The sequence below is a fragment of the Sinohyriopsis cumingii genome, chromosome 8, assembly GCF_028554795.1.
Source record: "Sinohyriopsis cumingii isolate HCF-2022 chromosome 8, ASM2855479v2, whole genome shotgun sequence".
Classification (NCBI taxonomy): domain Eukaryota; kingdom Metazoa; phylum Mollusca; class Bivalvia; order Unionida; family Unionidae; genus Sinohyriopsis; species Sinohyriopsis cumingii.
Window position 1 is genome coordinate 80,714,537 of NC_142968.1, and position 18,230 is coordinate 80,732,766.

General features: G+C 32.9%; 1 protein-coding gene across 2 annotated transcripts in view; it reads right to left on the reverse strand.

Annotated features, from left to right (window-relative positions):
* The window catches only part of LOC149793964 (uncharacterized), an 18,463-nt gene extending 1,363 nt beyond the window's left edge, over positions 1 to 17,100 (reverse strand). Inside the window, exons 1-8 of one of the 2 annotated variants that reach the window (XM_089967896.1) lie at positions 16,745 to 17,100; positions 13,291 to 13,614; positions 9,521 to 9,835; positions 8,728 to 8,751; positions 7,992 to 8,009; positions 6,094 to 6,189; positions 4,428 to 4,458; positions 1,036 to 1,163 (exon numbers count right to left, since the gene is read on the reverse strand). In XM_089967896.1, coding sequence (XP_089824022.1) covers positions 1,036 to 1,163; positions 4,428 to 4,458; positions 6,094 to 6,189; positions 7,992 to 8,009; positions 8,728 to 8,751; positions 9,521 to 9,835; positions 13,291 to 13,614; positions 16,745 to 16,805 — 997 coding nt within the window. In that variant the 5' untranslated portion in view covers positions 16,806 to 17,100. Of the gene's footprint in view, positions 1 to 1,035; positions 1,164 to 4,427; positions 4,459 to 6,093; positions 6,190 to 7,991; positions 8,034 to 8,727; positions 8,752 to 9,520; positions 9,836 to 13,290; positions 13,615 to 16,744 lie in introns of both variants that reach the window. The other variant, XM_089967897.1, reaches the window with a different exon arrangement.
* Positions 17,101 to 18,230: the final 1,130 nt, after the last annotated feature.

Below are 18,230 nucleotides of genomic sequence, written 5' to 3' on the forward strand. Positions count from 1 at the left end.
CTTTGCGAGTTACAAAAATTCAATTAAATTATATTTCTGAATATGCTGATATATTTTGTTTTAGTACAAGCCGTACATATATAAAACAACTCCCTGACAATATGTGCCATGATCGGAAAGAAAAATATAACACTATACAAGAGTAGTCTCTGAGTACTCGAGATATTTCATTATTTATAACCTACGAAATGCATGGTCTATCAATACCTCCACCCAAAAAAGAAACAATGAAGAATATCCAGCATATACCGCGGGTGATCTAGAAAGACATTCAAGTGTACCTGTAACTGTAGAATTAAAAGAAATGATTTTATAGCAATCTTCTAATGGTATGCTGATAAAACTACATCAAGGGAGAGAACGTTGGTCACACACACACACACACACACACACACACGCAGAACCCATATAACAAGAAAAATCTAATAATACATCTGCAGTTTGACTATATGTTTGGAATCACGAATTAGTAGAAAAAGATTGTGGCTGGTATTGAATTAAAATATGTTCTTGCTCCTTCTGATTGGGTATATTATGGCAATTATTTTGCTTAAATAAAAATTGTAAGGACGTTGATATTGTGTTTGTGTGTGTGTGTGTGTGTGTGTGTGATTTGGATTTTTAACGTAGCTTTAACAATTTTTCAGCCATATCGCTACGATGTCAAGCACTGGGGCACCATGCCGCAGACATGTAGCATGATGTCCCACCCAGTCCTAATACTAACCTGTTAATGCTGAGCGCCAAGCGAGGCTGCTGTTAGTACCATTTTATAAGTCTTTGGTATGACTCAGTCGGTGATCGAACCCACGACCTCCCGCATACGAGGCGGACGCTCTAAATACTAGGCCACCGTAGCGGTCATGTTGATATTATGAAATAATAGAAAACCAATCAAGGACTAAACAAATAAATAATAATAAATAGTTAAATTCTAGCATATTTATTGATTGTATAAATGTCATTTCGTAACCAAGGATACAATACGACGGTGAGAGAGAGAAAGAGGAGGGAGAGAGAATTCGAAAGAATTACAGATAGGTTCTAAGTATGCAGTCAATTCCATCTCGTTGCTACGCGGTTCCTGATATATCATTTCATCATTATCATCGCTTTGGAGAGATGTATTAAACGTTGGGCCCATCTTCAGGTCTGTATCAGAGCTGATGTAGATCAAAGAAAATGGAACGTATTCTAAGTCTTCGGTTGCAATATATATTAATATTTTTGTCATATTTGTATTTAAAATATTTTGAATTCAGTGATAGGCTTCATATCTGAAGTTAGTATAACACTAAATGTAGAATAGCATCTTAAGGAGGCACTACCTAAATTCTGACTGCAACTGGTATTGACTACTGGTAAACTGGGTATTAGTTTCTAGACACATATGATCCACAATTGTACTACCTGTACCCTCATGACAAGAGAGTAGCAATTTATAGCTCAGTTTTGGGAATGGACAATTTCACATATCAAGTAATTTCAAGCGATGTTTGATAGGTTTGTCAGTACATACATATTTAAGAGAGTTACGTGAAAGATATAACCTCAACTAGTTTTGTATATCAATAATAATAGAATTTAATTTTCTGAGGTTTTACAAATTCTGACTGTATGACAAATAATCCCGCTTATTTACTCCGGTTTCTTAATATGATTTCATATCATCTATTGTTTTTCTAACTTCTTCTTCAGTAATATTTATATAAAGATTATCACATGTTGTATTATTGAAAGAGTGTGACTAGGATGATGAAATGCACTTTGAAATACTCAATCGATCCCAATTTTGGAAATCTGGTCCTGGGGAAGTGCTGTGGAATCTTTATTTATAAGGGCAGAAACTATGATATAGCTTCACATTGAACTTTATTTTCTGCCGTTAATTTCGTGTAAGATCGTCTAATGTTGTGATAAGTTTACTAGTTTCATGTGGATCGGTAAATGTAAAATGTCTTGTACATCCTTCTCGGACATATTTTGAGCATTTTTACTTTTCGTTCCAAAAGACGTTTCTAACTACATCTATTTTGTTTTCACATTTAGCCTGGAACGGATAATTCTGTATAAATGTTTTCATTCCGTTTCCTTCTATAGCACAGATGAATCTTTGGGCATATACAATATTAATTCAAATATAACATTATAAAGTATGATGAGATTTACACTGTTAAGCTTTAGCCACGAAACACTGTTATGTTTGCTAGGTAACGCGTCAACTTTTTATAAATGTATAATTAATTTTTTTTAAGAAAACACGCTATTCCACAGGAGTGCTTAATAGTGTTACTTGGCCAAGGTCTTGCACAGGTAAATGTTTTGTACCTCGCTATACTTAACTGATCAACACTATCTGCCCAATTTTCTAGAAATCCAAGGAAATTGTACAGTGTAACATTATAATTATAAAATCACACTTGTTGATGCATTCAGTGTTCGCTTCTAAATTTTTCCTAATCCTGATCTTGTCCATGTAAGAAATTTCCACCCAGCCGGTTCTTACACTAAGAATTATTTCTAAACTGATACAAGTATTATTTCCACTCGAAATTGTACCTTTATGTGTCCTCATTATCATGCACTGGTCTGTATTGCGAATATGCCATCTTGTTCTTTTCAAACTGTTGTCCAAATTTATTTAGCTTTTATCTAGTGTTCCCAACGGTCCCAGGAAAATCTTAAGAGTAGTCGATTTGGTGAAAACTGGCTATTTCCGCATTGTAAGTTGCTTATATCTTTTCTTTGTCCCGTGATTCTTTGTTTCGTTGCCTGTACCTTTGTATATCATTGTTTTGTCCTAATAACGCTTTGCACTGTTGATCGTCATGGTGAGAATTTGGAATTTAAGCTAATTTGGAGCCTTTCCAATGAAATATTTGCATATGCTATATTTAATACGCATAGTCTCATTAGTTTTTTTCCACGTGTCTCTATCTGGTTCTTATAGTCTCTGTCTATTAGGTCTATGTCTCTATTTTTTCTTTATTGTTTTCTGACCTTTGTCTCCAGTGTTACCAAAACATTCTTCAAAACAGCAAAAGCTTCCTTTAATTCAATGTTTTCGTTCTCAAGTCTCTTGTTGGCATGATGCAGTTCTTAAATCGAATATCTGAGTTTTTTCTATTGATTATTTGTTGATATTATGCCTTTCTTATGTCTAACATAAGCATCATAATATCAATAACGTAATTTCTGTCTCTGTCTCTTCTGAAATAATCCATTAGTGACTTGTTTACTTTGTTTCTGTGGTGACTGATTTATGGAAGAGTTATGAATACAAGGGTATCTGTTATGCATTGATTGTGATTGCTGTCGTAAGTGTTAGTGCACTACCACACAGTAAAAAACCCTGTCTATTCTCTACCTCCTTTTTAACGGGACATGGGTGTGATTAAAAATCACCACTAAAGATACGAATAAGGAAAAACAGAAATTCACAGAGCTAGATACATCTTGCCTGGTGGAATCCCATGTTACATAAGTAATCAGGATTTGACTGGATGAGCAAAGTATCAAATATTCAGTCTCCACTGAGTAACACTAATTCGCGTTTTGCGTTTGAATATGAAGGCAAATATTATTGATGCAGATATACTATTTTTCTTACGCTTAATTGACTTGATGCCGTTTGTAGTGAGCAGATATATTGCGAGTAGATATGCACTTATGCATAGTGTTTCTGAAAGGGAATTCGCTTCAATGCATTTCACATGAATACTGTATAATGTAGTTGTTTTTTCATGTTGTTGAGAAGAATAAGACATTTCTAGTCTATTGCTGAATCAATCTACTGTATAAAATGTGGCAAAATAAAGTGCTGTGGAAGCGGTAAGAGGTATTACTTTCCGAGAAAATATAAACACTCAATTTTCTGATAGCTTTTAAAACGAAAAATCATATTACGGTAAATGGAGTGATAGTTACATGTCAGATATAGCTAATCGTTTGTGATATTATAGTTACTAGCCTTAAATACAAGGGTTTTATTTCTTATTTTAGACATTTAACTATAAAATGTGCCTTTTAAGTTCATTCATATTTTGAACGAATTATTTAACTTTATAAATTTTATTACTATGCTCCTTTGCACATACGACAATATTCGAATGCCTGATGCTTTATAATAACATGTTCGTGACCTTTTAGTTGTTTCACTCATTTTAACTTATCTAACTCTGTGTGACGCTTTTATTCCTCATTCCTCATTAAGATAATTGTAGTTCTTTTTCGGTATAAAAATATAAAGATCACGGTTATGTATTCTTTTGGTGGTGTTGATGAAACTAGTTTTTGTTTCCATCAGAAAATGTATACCCACAAATGCTGGATTTTGTATCATTCTTATAATTTGACAAACAGGCAGTGTAGTACGTGGACCAACAATTACCATGATATATTCCGATATATTTTTTAATTAATCTTACCAAGGTATTTCATCCTTTTTTGTCCTTTTTCCTGCAAAATATCGACGAGTACACTGATGACTATCTTCCTACTAAGTAATTACGACTAAAAGAAATAACTCTTAAAAAACTGTCCAAAAGTTAATCAAGTCTTTTTATTTTTTACTCAAGGTGAAATAAAACAGATTACTAGAGTTTTTAATTCACCTCACTATATTTGCGGGTAGGCAAACATACTTGAGTTTTAATAGTTTAAAGAGTGCTGAATCAATGTAAGAGCTTACAAATCTTGAGACACATTATTTATATAAAAGAACTTATGATACAATTTATACCAATTTCATCGGAGATATGCTTTGATACGTAACGGTTACAGCATTTGCATGTGAAAATATGAACGAGTTTTTCGGATGGACTATACTGCACAACCTTGGGTGTGCAGTATATCAATCCGACGAAACTAGTTCATATTTTCATAGACAAATGCAATAACCTTTTTATCATATGCTCATTTTCTTTTTCTACCGAAGGCTTAATTATATAAATAAAAATAAAATACAAGAAACAAAGTAACTGAATTTTTGCCGTATTCCAAACTAAATACACAAGCGCAGATTCATCAGTACACAACAACATAATTATTATTGCGCACATAACTCTGCCCAGATAAAATTGAACTTAGTCGCGCGCTAGACATCACTTTCGAAAGAAAATGGTGTTTTAGTCTACTTGAAATTGAAATTTAGAGTCATTTTGGGAATGAATGCTCATTGCAACAGCTTTTCCATGATTATGGACTAGATATATATGCCAATTCTACATGATGTATATCTGATTTCAGCAGAGAGGGATCTGCAAGTGTGTTTCTGTTCTGTCATTGAATTTTGGAATCATAATGTGGGAAAATATGAAGTCTTTCAATTGTAATTATCATAAGACTATAAGGAATATAATGCAGAAAGGAGGATGTAATTGCACTTGGAATGCAGTCGAAATGACAGTACAATTTCGAAATGTGTAATCAAGCTTTAGAAATCATGACATGGCTCATGTAATTCGGATTTGCAGAATTAAGGAAGTACATCTTGAATACAATTAGGATGGAAAACTAAATATATTGTTTGCAATTCTTATTACCAGCTAAAGAAGACACGTTTATGCCTTGGCACTTGCATGTCATTTATCGGGACCCATCAATTTTATGACCTGTCTGGCGTCTATCGCTAGCCTAAATCAGAAACATTTTAACTAAAAGGTTAACGCGGAATATTGTAAAACAGCTGGTATGTGGCAGTTTACGAAACATCTGCTTTAGTTCATTCAGAAACAAATTTAATCAACCAGTTCCTAGTATACTAATGGGCACACGAGTCGTGCACGTGAGTGCAATAGGAAGGTGTTCAATATCGTAAAATATTGCACGATTCTGACAATGAAACGTTAACGGAGACAAAAATGAGCAATGATAACAATGAATTACTGAATCAATCAATTATAGGTTGAGTCCAGATTATTTATATTGACTCGTATGAATATTACATATATTGGTTTCGGATAAAAGACTTTCGTCCATGTGTCCATAATATGTGATGAGTTATCCAGGAAAAAGCATTAAAAGATTTACTTTTTAAGTTTCTCTTAATGGGAAAACACTTGAATTGGACACATAGCCAACATTTGATACTACCTTTCCATTGTTGAAATTTCCGCCCACCAATGAATGCCAGGCAAGTGGCCACAAGTACTACGACCGCTGTAGAGATTAGAAACCATATTGTCATCCCTGCAAGGGAATAAATGTGTTCTGCAATTGATGAAAGGTATATAGGAATATTGCTGGCATAGTCACCCTAGCAAAGTCATGGTGAAGATAATTTTTTTCACAGACAAAAGCGTCAGGGAGAGAAAATTATTGCTGAAGATCAGGCAGGCTTCCGAGCAGGAAGGGACGAAACAGAAAAAATCTTCAATAACAGACTCCTTTGCGAGAAATACCTTCAGCATCAGCAGAATATATACCAAGTCTTTATAGATATGAAGAATGCGGTCTTAAGGGCAGCTATGAGGAAGCATAATATCAGCTCAAACCCGGTGCAGGTTGTTGTGCACCTCTATGACAAAGCCTTAGGTTCTGTCCTCATCAATGTCAGCAGAGGAAATTGGTTTCGAACAACAGTTGGAGTCCGACCGGGATGTATACTGTTGCCTACAATCTTCAACATTTTCTTCATCATTTTCCTGGAAAGATTCACGGAGGATGCCTTTTTTGCATGTCCACAAGAGCACTGTCAGCGTCGGAAGAAGAACAATCACCAACCATCGCTTCACATATGATATTGATGGTTTACCAGGAGAGGATAAAGAACTGATTGACTTGGTTGAGCGCCTCGACACAACTTCCGCATCAAACAGTATGGAGATTAGCGCCGAAGAAACCAAACTGATGACAAACAACACTAACTGCATCAGTGCATCAATAAAAGACAGAAGCTGGAAAGAGTCACAAGCTTCAAGTACTTGGGATCAGTTATCACAGACGAGGGCTCCAAACCAGAACTACTTTGCAGGTTTGCCCAGACAACAACGTCAGTAAATAAGCTTAGACCAATAAGAAAAGATACCAACATTGCTTTTGGCTCCAAAACCAGGCTGATTCGCTCGACTGTCATATCCATCTCTCTGTACGCTTGTGAAACATGGACGCTCACAACAGATCTACAAAGAAGGATTCAAACCTTCGTATGAAATGCTACCGCACAATCGTTGGCATCTCGTACATTGACAATGTAAACATCGAAGTCTACAACTTGATTGGATCCTATAACGACCTCTTGACCGCTGTAAAAAAACGTAAACTGAAGTGGTACGGTCATGTCTCAGGATCAACTGGACTAGAAAATCAATCTTGCAAGACACAGTGTGAGTAGGCAGAAGAAGAGGGAGACAGAAAAAAGGTGGGAAGACAACATTATGGAGTTCGCAGGCATGTGACTTGGAAATTCTCAAATGGCAGTAGAGAACAGGGAAAGATGGAGAGAATTGGTTATAAAATCAACTGTGGTGCCCCAACGATCCATTGGCTTAATGGTTTGATGCTGCTGCTGCTGATATTTTATAATATATACATAACGACTGACTGACATACCTTTCTGCATAATAGATACATACAGACAGATGGATAGGCACATAGGGAGATAGAGAACTTGATAGAATAAAAGTATTCCTAATATAAGTAAGAATTTACCGATACTTTTTTGGGTGATGCAGCTCAACTTGTCTATATATACGATAAATGGATATGCCAACGAATGAAAATCTGGTCCGAAAATAAATTGGCAGTGTATTTCTTGACAGAAGTACTCATTGGATATATGAAATATATTAATTTAATTCTATTATAAATAATAGAAAACAAATACTTTAGGTATCGATAATTATTGTCTTTGAAAATAAAAATGAAACAATACTGAAACGGTATATTTAATACAAATTACTATTTATTTATTTCTTTATATATTTATTTCAAATGCATAGCTGGAAAGAATCATTTAGCTCCTTCATTTATCTTTATTTATCAGTTCTTACCATTTTCTTCCTTAGGACCTTGCGTACTTGATATTTTGCTGTCTTTTAAAGAAAAAGAAAAAGAAATGAATAGTAGGGCATGATACATCCTTTACTGCAGTCCGTTGTTAGGGGTTAAAGGTTTAATGACCCTTTGTTAGAGCTATTTGTTAATTAAAGCTACATGACATCTCCATAGCAGATTTCTGCATGATTGATGGAAAGACAGAAGTCTATCCTCTTTACTAATAAAATTAATAACATATAATTCGAAAATCTATGGCACTTTCCATGAGCTGTTATGCACCAGAACTCTGTGTGTGTGTGTGTGTGTGAGAGAGAGAGAATTCAAATGATTCGTAGTATAAGCAAATATTTGCTGATGTTGTTTTGGCTAGTGCAGCTAAATTTGTTTATATATATAAGTCAAGAACGTATTAAACTTCACGGTATAATGGCAGTATATGATATAATATATGTGCTATTTGGAGATATGAAACATACTCATTTCATTCCATTACATATAATACAAAACACACTATGTCATTGGATTTAGAGGTACATTATCATGTTTGAGAATAAGAAAGAAGAAAATAATAAACGGTACATTTGACATAAAATTTTATTTATTTATTTATTTCTGTATTTATCTTAAATGCAGATCTGCAAACAATCATTCAGCTCCTTTATTTATATTTTTTCTATTAGTTCTTAACTTTATCTTCCTTAGGGCTTGATGACTCAGGGCTATATCCACCTTGCGTACTTGATATGTTGCTGTCTTTTAAAGAAAATGAAACAAAAATGAATCGAATTGTCGTGTAAGATTCAGACGACTCCTGGTCGATCCTAACTTAGGTTATCGCATTTAATTGCATGCAGAAAAGTGTTGTTATTATCTCAGTGATTAAATTTAACAGCACATTAAATGTCCATTTGTATGTACTCTCGTATTATAAAAGGAATAATTTATCACATGTCAAGTCTTTTATGGCAGTATGTCTTTTAGAATGGAAGGATTAACGACCCTTTGTTACAGTTGTATGTAAATTAAAACTATATAACATCTCCATATTGCATAAATGCATGATTAATGGAAATACAGAATACTGCATAGAAATAATAACTTTATGTACACTAACAGTGAAAATAATAAAACAAGCTAGAGTTATGGTATGCAATGTTCTTACATAAATATACCATCTCGTCCCTCGCATCCCGTCATACTCCCAAATGTAGCTGAATCTATACTAAAAAATGACGTCATAGTTTGGGGAATCCATGTGCCCTATATGTCATGAAAGCAGGATTAAGCCCAATTTATTGAATCATTCTTAGCCTGAGAAATTTATAATCTTCATATTCTATAACCATGCAAATTTATGCTCATAATATAACCGTGTATACATGCAAAGACATTCCATTATTTTCAAAATTATTAAAAAGAAATAATATTATTCCATTGCAAGATTAATTTTATAAATTCAGTAACGGTTAAAAGTGTTTACTCAGATTATGCGTGCTTCGGTGAATTAACAGGAAATATTTACCTTGAACACCAAGAAATATGGACTCTAAAAGGAAGCCATGGTCATCCCAAGCAGTATAGGCGCCCTTGTCTGACCATCTTAGTTCTCTTAAGGTGAGAATAAAGTTCACATCATTTAACACACAGCTGTCAACGCGATCCATATAGTTCATCGACACATTGGTATATATACAACTATTACTTCCCACATCATAGATTATATAAGTAGCGTAATCTAAGTCATGACTCTTGCCAACTTTAATTGAAGACGTGTTGATGTTATTACACATGAAGTGCAGGATCATCGGTTTATTAACTTGTCCAGTTAATATGCGACCTAGAAAAGGAATGAAATAAAGTGAAGTTATGATAAGGAAATCAAAACCGAACTTCAGTGCTAGTATTAATTAAAAAATAGTCACAGAATATCAGTTGATAAATCTGTCCTCATTATTTCGACAATAAATTTAATTTTCTTTAATTTAGGTCTTTGCAAGCAGAATTGATAAAACCATCTAGGATTTCCGAGGTTGCAGAAGCAACATGGTCTGTTGGTAGTTATGGTTTACAATTTCGCCCTAACCACTAATGTTTGCGTTTTAGGCATGGTCAGTCTTCCCAGCTGTAAACTAGTAATATCATCCGTTGGGATTAGGTCGATTCTGCTTGGTAGTTAGCTTTGCTGTGTAATGTCGTCCCAGCCGTAGATGGATACCAGCATCAGATGGGCCAATAGCTTTCCTGTGTCCTGTCATCCCAACTGTAGGTACCATACTCCTCATGGGGGTTTATTTTGCTGAACCGAATCGTCTCAGCTGTAGACTCGATCCAGCGTCCGTTTTTTCTCTTAACCTGAGGGGATCCAGTAGACTCAGCTGCAAACGGATATCATCATTAGCCGGACAGTTACACGTGCCTGATTCAGTCGTCCAGCTGTAAATGGATACCATCATATGCTGGTTAGGCAACATTGCCGTATGTTGTCGTTCCAGTTGTAAATGGTTAGTGTTTTCTTGTAGGCAGTTCACATATTCGTTATTGGCGTCCAGTTAGTTTGAGTTGAGCACTCCACGGAACCAGTGATAGGTTACTGCCGTAAGGGCTATAAAAAGGGGATTGTATAACCATACTATCGAAAACTTTCACGTGAATAACATATATGCTGGGTTTGCTTTCGGTAAAACTATTTTAAAAAGATGCGACTCTTGTATCAAGAGAATGAACAAAAATATACCTTACAGTTTACACTAACATCGCTGACAACCCTTTTAAAAAAGAGAACAGTATATCAAGGAAGAACCGAAGAAACTGAATTGTGACCTTAAGGTCCAATCATATTACTGCTTATCCTGAAATACTCTATGGACAGCATAGTTCCAAACTGACATGTCTTGATACATAATGGGACTGAGACAATTTGTAAATTTGATCTTTGAAAAAAATTGTCGAGTTTAAACTGGAGCTTGATCTGCCGTCTCCCCGCTAATAACGCCAGGGCCGTAACATATATATATATATATATATATATATATATATATATATATATATATATATATATATATATATATATATATATATATATATATATATATATATATATATATATATATAAAGAGATAAACGGTTTTATCAATAATTGTATTATGTATAATGTACACTTATAAAAAATTAATTTAAAAACAAATTTCTTGATATATTTTTGACAAGTAATAAATTGTTTACCAGAACTCAAATTATATAATAAAAAATTATGGTGCGCATAACGCTTACTATCAAGTATTTTATAAACAATTGATTATACTTATTGAGATTTAAATTAGAGATGCACTTCCATTTTAAAAAATTAGTATACTTATTTTTATGATATTATTTTTTACTTTTACCAATGAAGTTTTCCTGCAAAGTAGAAGGGTATAAAAATATTCTTATCTAATTGTAAACATGAGACATAATTCCGAATAAAGAAGAAACGAATTTTTTAAAAAATGACTGTCATATATTGTTTTTGAATTTAGACCTTTTAGATATACCGTATTAATACGATGAATCCAGTATGTTTCTTTTAGCAGACGTTCCATTTCAAAATCAGCGTAATCAGTGATATTGAATTCAGTTTGAAATCAGTCTGATGAAGCATTAAAGCGAAACCGGATATATATATATATATATATATATATATATATATATATATATATATATATATATATATATATATATATATATATATATATATATTTATATATATATATATATATATATATATATATATATATATATATATATATATATATATATACACACACACACACGGCCAATTTTGCGCGTCAGTTAATTCTGCGCAACGATACGTCATTTCTGTAAACATTTGATAACGTGCTATTTTGGGTCAAAAATCCATTTTGTATCCAGAAAAATCCCCAATCATACATTAAGTAAGAAAAGTGATATTCATAAAGTGTACAAAAATATCTCACATTTAGACTCGAAATGCACATAAAAATGTGATTTCTAAATGGTAACGTGAAGACCCACTCCATGACCTTCTTTAACCTGTAACCCAGAAAATTCGATTTACTATGCATCTTTTAGAATCATATAAAGAAATACATTATATAAAATATGGAAATGTGTACCTTAAATCAAAACTGTATTTTAATTGAAGTTTCCAATTTTGCAAGAAGTTGTCCCACACGTACAAAATCGTCTGCTACCCAACGTGTCTACGTGCCGCTCGAACATAAATTCTCAATAAATTCCCTGCGTATAGTCTGTTTCTAAATTCTGTAGCAATTTTTCCCCATCAAGAAGACGTTGTAAACACATTACATCCAATTCATTGTTGTTTCTCTTCCAAGTAATAGCTTATTTTTCATAAAATATTGAACATTACTAAATTTTTTACAAGACCGGTTTGGTCTGCTTAACATCTCTTGCAATTTATTGGCATTTTTACGTTGAATTTTGTAAAACTAGCTATAAACCTGACCTAATTACGCGAATGAACTACTGACAGAAACAGTCCAAAGTAATATATTTCATTTCTGTAGCCCTATGGATAAACATTACTTCTTTTCAAAGCTATGCGCAGAATAGGCCGACAGATCGCGAGTCAGGAAAACAGGGGTGTGGTATCCTCTATGTTCAAAATTAATATTATTTTGAACAGAATATTCTGGTGACCATTGCATCTTTTCAAACGGTAAGAATTGCTGTATTTTATTTTTGTCAATCGCTCGAATTCGGTAAGCGTTTTGCTTCAATATTGGAAACGAAAACCTTAGGTGCGCAGAAATGCCCGACAGCAGTGTGGGTGTATATATATATATATATATATATATATATATATATATATATATATATATATATATATATATATATATATATATATATATATATATATTGTGTCGTCATGCTATGACTGTACGTTTGAAAACTCCACTGATTAAAATGGAAAATTTGATCAAGACGATAATGTTACCATAGCGGCAAAACTTCTATGACAACTCTCCTAAATTATTTCCATATTAAGCATTTCTATATGAAACAAGCCTCAAACAAAAATCTTTATTAAACAAATTACAGATATGATTTGGAAGCCATGGTGATTAGTTAAAGAGTTGTTAATTAAGAGTTGTCAAGGCAGACTGACAATTAATTGAGGTGGGGCTGTATTTATCCTAACGTCTTCCAACCAAGAACACTTCAAAACATACATGCAGTATTTATACTTGCATACAAGAGTCTTGATTCAATAATTTTCTCAGTATTAAATACGGTGAAGAGAATACATACGTGAGACGAGAATACTTCCTTTTCCTTTCTCCCAGGAACCTTCGAAAGCTGTGTAATTTCCACTGTCCATAAACTTTACATTTAATAAGAGAAAACTGAGATTGCCACTGTCCATTGTAATACTGTTTATTCTGCCAGTGTAATTTCTACTAATGTGTTTATCACTGGTCGTATTTGGGACATAGAGCATCACATGAGTGTAATGTAGCTTATTTGTAAAACCATGGAAATATATATCCAAACTCTTGCTTAAATCCGTTGCAAGATTTTTGATGAGCACAGTTGCATTATCCCCATGATTGTATATCCCCGGTTTCGAAGAGGCTGGAAAAAATAATACTTCTTTAAAATAAACTCAAAACGTGAAGATGGTATTCCACTACATTTCTTGAAAATCGAAGTAATCTAAATTGTACATGTACGCGCATATGTAATCAGTCAGTTGCATCGGTTCATGTATCTTTATAATGACAGATCCGTCAATCCATCCATTGATCGATGCATTCATACCTATTAGAAATGTCATCGATGTACAAACATTATTTCTGTAATGCATATGGGTTACTTTATTTGCACGCATCCTATATAAATGCTTGCTGTTCTTTCAAACTTTTGTTGGGTATCGTTCAAACATGTTACACAGTCATGATTATTTGCACAAATCACCAGTATATATATTTTAATTCAAACGCATGTTATCGCTAATGAGTGAAGCCTAGGTATCAGGAAATTGCTAAATATTTAGCAACTTCACGGAATTCCTGATTCACTTAAAGTTTCATGAATACTTTGAAATGTATTTGAATTTCAGGTAATTACTGATATGTGAGAATAAAAATGACATTAGCATTGGGTTGTTTATTCTGGTAAACGTGGTATCTGAATAGAAAGTGAGTGTGTTGAAAAGATAATTGATTTTGTTTGGTTGCTTCATACTAAGTAAACTAGAAAAAGGGAAAGTGCCCTATCAGACTTCGTTGTTCGGAAGGACATTTACTTCCATGATCACATCTAACTCTGGTTGTCATTTAGAGAATACCATGTTTTGGTTGTAAGGAACGTAATTCTTAAGTGTCTACATCAGTGTTGTGAACGTATTATGACATTTAAACCTTTTGTTCATCACAAGTACAAATAGTATTAAAAAGAGTAGGAAAATAAATACACTGACAATAATTTTTTTAACGAGTTTTTATGTATACTCTTGATAGTACTGTAGAGATCACTGCCATTTAAGCTGAAATCGTATCATGCCAAGAATATTTAAAATTACATAATGTTTATGAAGTCTACATTAATGTTCAGAAAATAACTAAAAACTTGATTATAAGGTTAGATGTCTGGGTATTAGGTGGTTATGAGGTTAGGTGTCACGGTATTACCTGATTGTTAGGCTAGATGTCAGGTTATTATTTGGTTATAATCTAGATGTTTAGTACTTATTTGGTTATAGGGTTAGGTGCTTAGGTATTACTTTATTAAATGGCTAGGTTACTATTTACTATTCCAGATTCTACCCTTTTGTCACAATAAGGTCTGGATTAATTCAGTAATTTCTTTAAATTTACTGAAAACCTCAGAGAACAGGAAAAACTTAACACCAAAAAAATTGGAAATAAACAATATCTAACAGTACTAACATTTTAATTCCCTTCAGCATTTCTGTCCAAGGAGAAATTAATTTTTTTACTACTACTACTAATAGTTATTATTATTATTATTATTATTATTCATCTTTTCTATGGAGGGAGATTTTAAAAAAATTAATAATAATAATATTAACAATAATAATAATAATAATAATAAATGGATTCAATAAAAATGCTATTCATTTTACGGAAAACGTGTCAAATTATGTGTGATAACCTTAGGAATCAAGACGTGGTCTCCTATCCGCAAGGAACCGATCTGGGAAAAATAATCAATTCATAAGAAACAAAAAACAACCACGAATCCCGACCCTAAACATCAAGAAACCACGACATCGTTTTTCAACTTCAGAGCACTAATAAATCGTAATACTGTTATGTATATTTACTTTGCATTGTAATTAGCTATTTTGTTTCGATTTTTTAAAATTTCATTCTATAGTATTGTATGGTAACATTGTATGTTGGACATAACTTTGTCCAAAATCAATTTTATTTTCTACTTGACCTGAGGTCTGGTAGAGGACTATATGATCTTGTCACTGGAAAGTGTATCTATTCGTGCTTAAGATCTAGCAGAATCAATTAGTAATATTGTTGTGTCCAGTACTTCATTTGGGGTGGAATTTATTTCTTTAATTTGTTCAAGCGAATGCACTCTGGAAATAGAGAGTGCTCATGAAAAATAAGATCTTTGGACAGAGACATTCACTGGGATTTATAGTGAATTCAAACATGGATTTAATTTGGAATTCTATTAAAGTTCATTCAGAACTTTAAATTATTACGACTTGCGTCTGTAACTCCAGGATTATTTTGGGATTTAATTACGTAAGTGTTTTAATTTTCACTTTGTTATCAAGGGAAAAATATTATCTGTTGAATCTGACAAAGATGGTTGCTTTTCACTCTTTTTGAAGAGAAAAGACTCGCAACAATACACTTTCCTAATTTCCTAATCCTTTAAGGATTTGTTGAAAACTATCCCTAAAATACTTCATCATGTCATATTCGATCATATCACTAGTCAGTTGTGTACAATAACATATGAGAGAAAATTAACTGCATAATGGCGGATGCATCTCTTTCTGTACTAATAAAGCGTAGTTTGCTTATAAAAGCTGGTTGCTTTCAAAGACAGACATAAAATTATCTTAGTACATGGATTAAATACATTTTCTCGTCGAAATATACAATAATTAACTTTGAAATGCAATCAAAACGTCTGAATTTGCATAGGAGATACCTTAGTTCCATACCTACCTTAAATCTGTCGAATCGTCATGTAGATAAAAAGAAATGTATGAAATAGATAAATAAATAATAAATTAGTTTTTGTTTGAATAGGTGAAATAAATATAAGTTGGCTCTGATCATACAAAACTCTATTTGCATTGGAGATGTGTTTGTACATCAAAAGATACACTTTATTTGCAGGAATGCAAAAAATCAGTCGATACTTCTTGTAGAGACTATAATAGAATACTAATTACAGCATACACAATAATTCTTGAACCCTATATTTTTCAAGTTGCACAACGTTCAAATTGTTTTTAATGAAAAATGACCATATTTGCAATTTTTATGTCAATTTTTATAGGAATATGTTCAAGGCAAGAGATTGACAATAAACTATAGTCAGTCACCTTATCTATAGTAAATAACCAACTAAACTCTATACGATAATTTCCATTTAAGGTTCAGATCATTCCATACCGTCAAGATTTAATGCAGCAGTATCAGTGATGTCTTCTCAATATTTTGTAAATTTAATAGTTTCGTAACACATTAGAACATTGACTTACCATTTGTTTGACCTATTTCAAACATCACCAGAAAAACACATATTGTGGTTACAGTTTCCATTATTATGCAAACAACTGTGGCTCCCAAAAAGTTTCAAAGTATAAAATTGTGTTGAAGATTCTCAGAGGTCTGTCCCTTTTGTGTTGCAGTCACGTTTTGAGATTGATACAGTCCACATGCCTAATAAAACGCCGAGACACACAACCCAGTTCCTCCCGATGATCAAAGATTGTAGAAATATGCAAATATTACCGATGTTAAGGAAATGATATGATACAATTCTGTCAATCAATCTGTTTCTTAGGAACTGGAGACAATTAAAAACGAAGCGAGAGACGAATACCACACGACAACACATCAGAACAATCAAAAATGAAAATTTGAGGAAGCAGCGATGATCGAGACGTTTGGGAAAGGAATTAGTGATGATTAAGAGTTTCGGTAGGGGAGGTAACAAAACTTCCAGGACCAAAGGTGTGGAACATAACAAAAGAGAACTGCTGGAAAAAGTATGACATCATTGGATAGAAACTGAAATATATAAGCCACTTTAATTAGGAGAATATGATTTAGTTACTGTTCACTGTTTCCTGTTGTAATTCTACCGATTATATGAGTTAACTCTATTACATTTTCCACAAAGCAATAAGAGGATATATCTGTGTAATCAATTATGTCTAGTCTGAAAATAAATAAATATATAATTAATTAGGTAATACATGCCATTGAAACAACAGGCAAGGGAAATTGATAACGCAGTCCCTATCTGTTTTCGGTCTGTTCCATAATTTATAACGTGTGAAACTGGCAATAACCCCATATATACATGTTTTATATACTTTGTCAATCTTAAAACAATTTAACCTTACGTTTAGACAAGTATTTACTGGCTTTTTAATTTATGTTTACTGTATTGCCATGGTATATACGACACCAAATGTCTTTCCTAGGCAAATTATCGAGGATTAATACATTCTTAAACAATTTCTGAGATATAAATATATATAGAAGTTTTAAATTATTTATTGCAGTGTTATTTACTTCATGGAGATGGATAAGAACATTATGAAACGATGAAAGTTATGTTTTAACGATACAAATGAAAGATACAATAGTTTTGGTAAATCATGTGCACTCCGATAGCAACCAAAATGATACAAGTCCAAACTATTTGAAAATTTATAAAATATAATTTTGGTGTCATGAAAATAGAGTTAGTTCATCAAGAAATATAAACATATATACTAAATTAAGTATTTGAAACACTGATTTTGTGCAGTCGTGCTAAGTGGCTCAAGGCGAACACATGGACGAACATAAATATTGACCATGATACACAAGTACGGATCAAAAAGAAGATATGGAAAGGACACAACCAAATTTGTTAAGCTGCAGGCAGTGAATGATGGGACATTTTGTGATTAATACTTAGCAGTAGGAAATGAAAATGCAAATCAGTCGATTATAATCTTTACTAAAGTATAT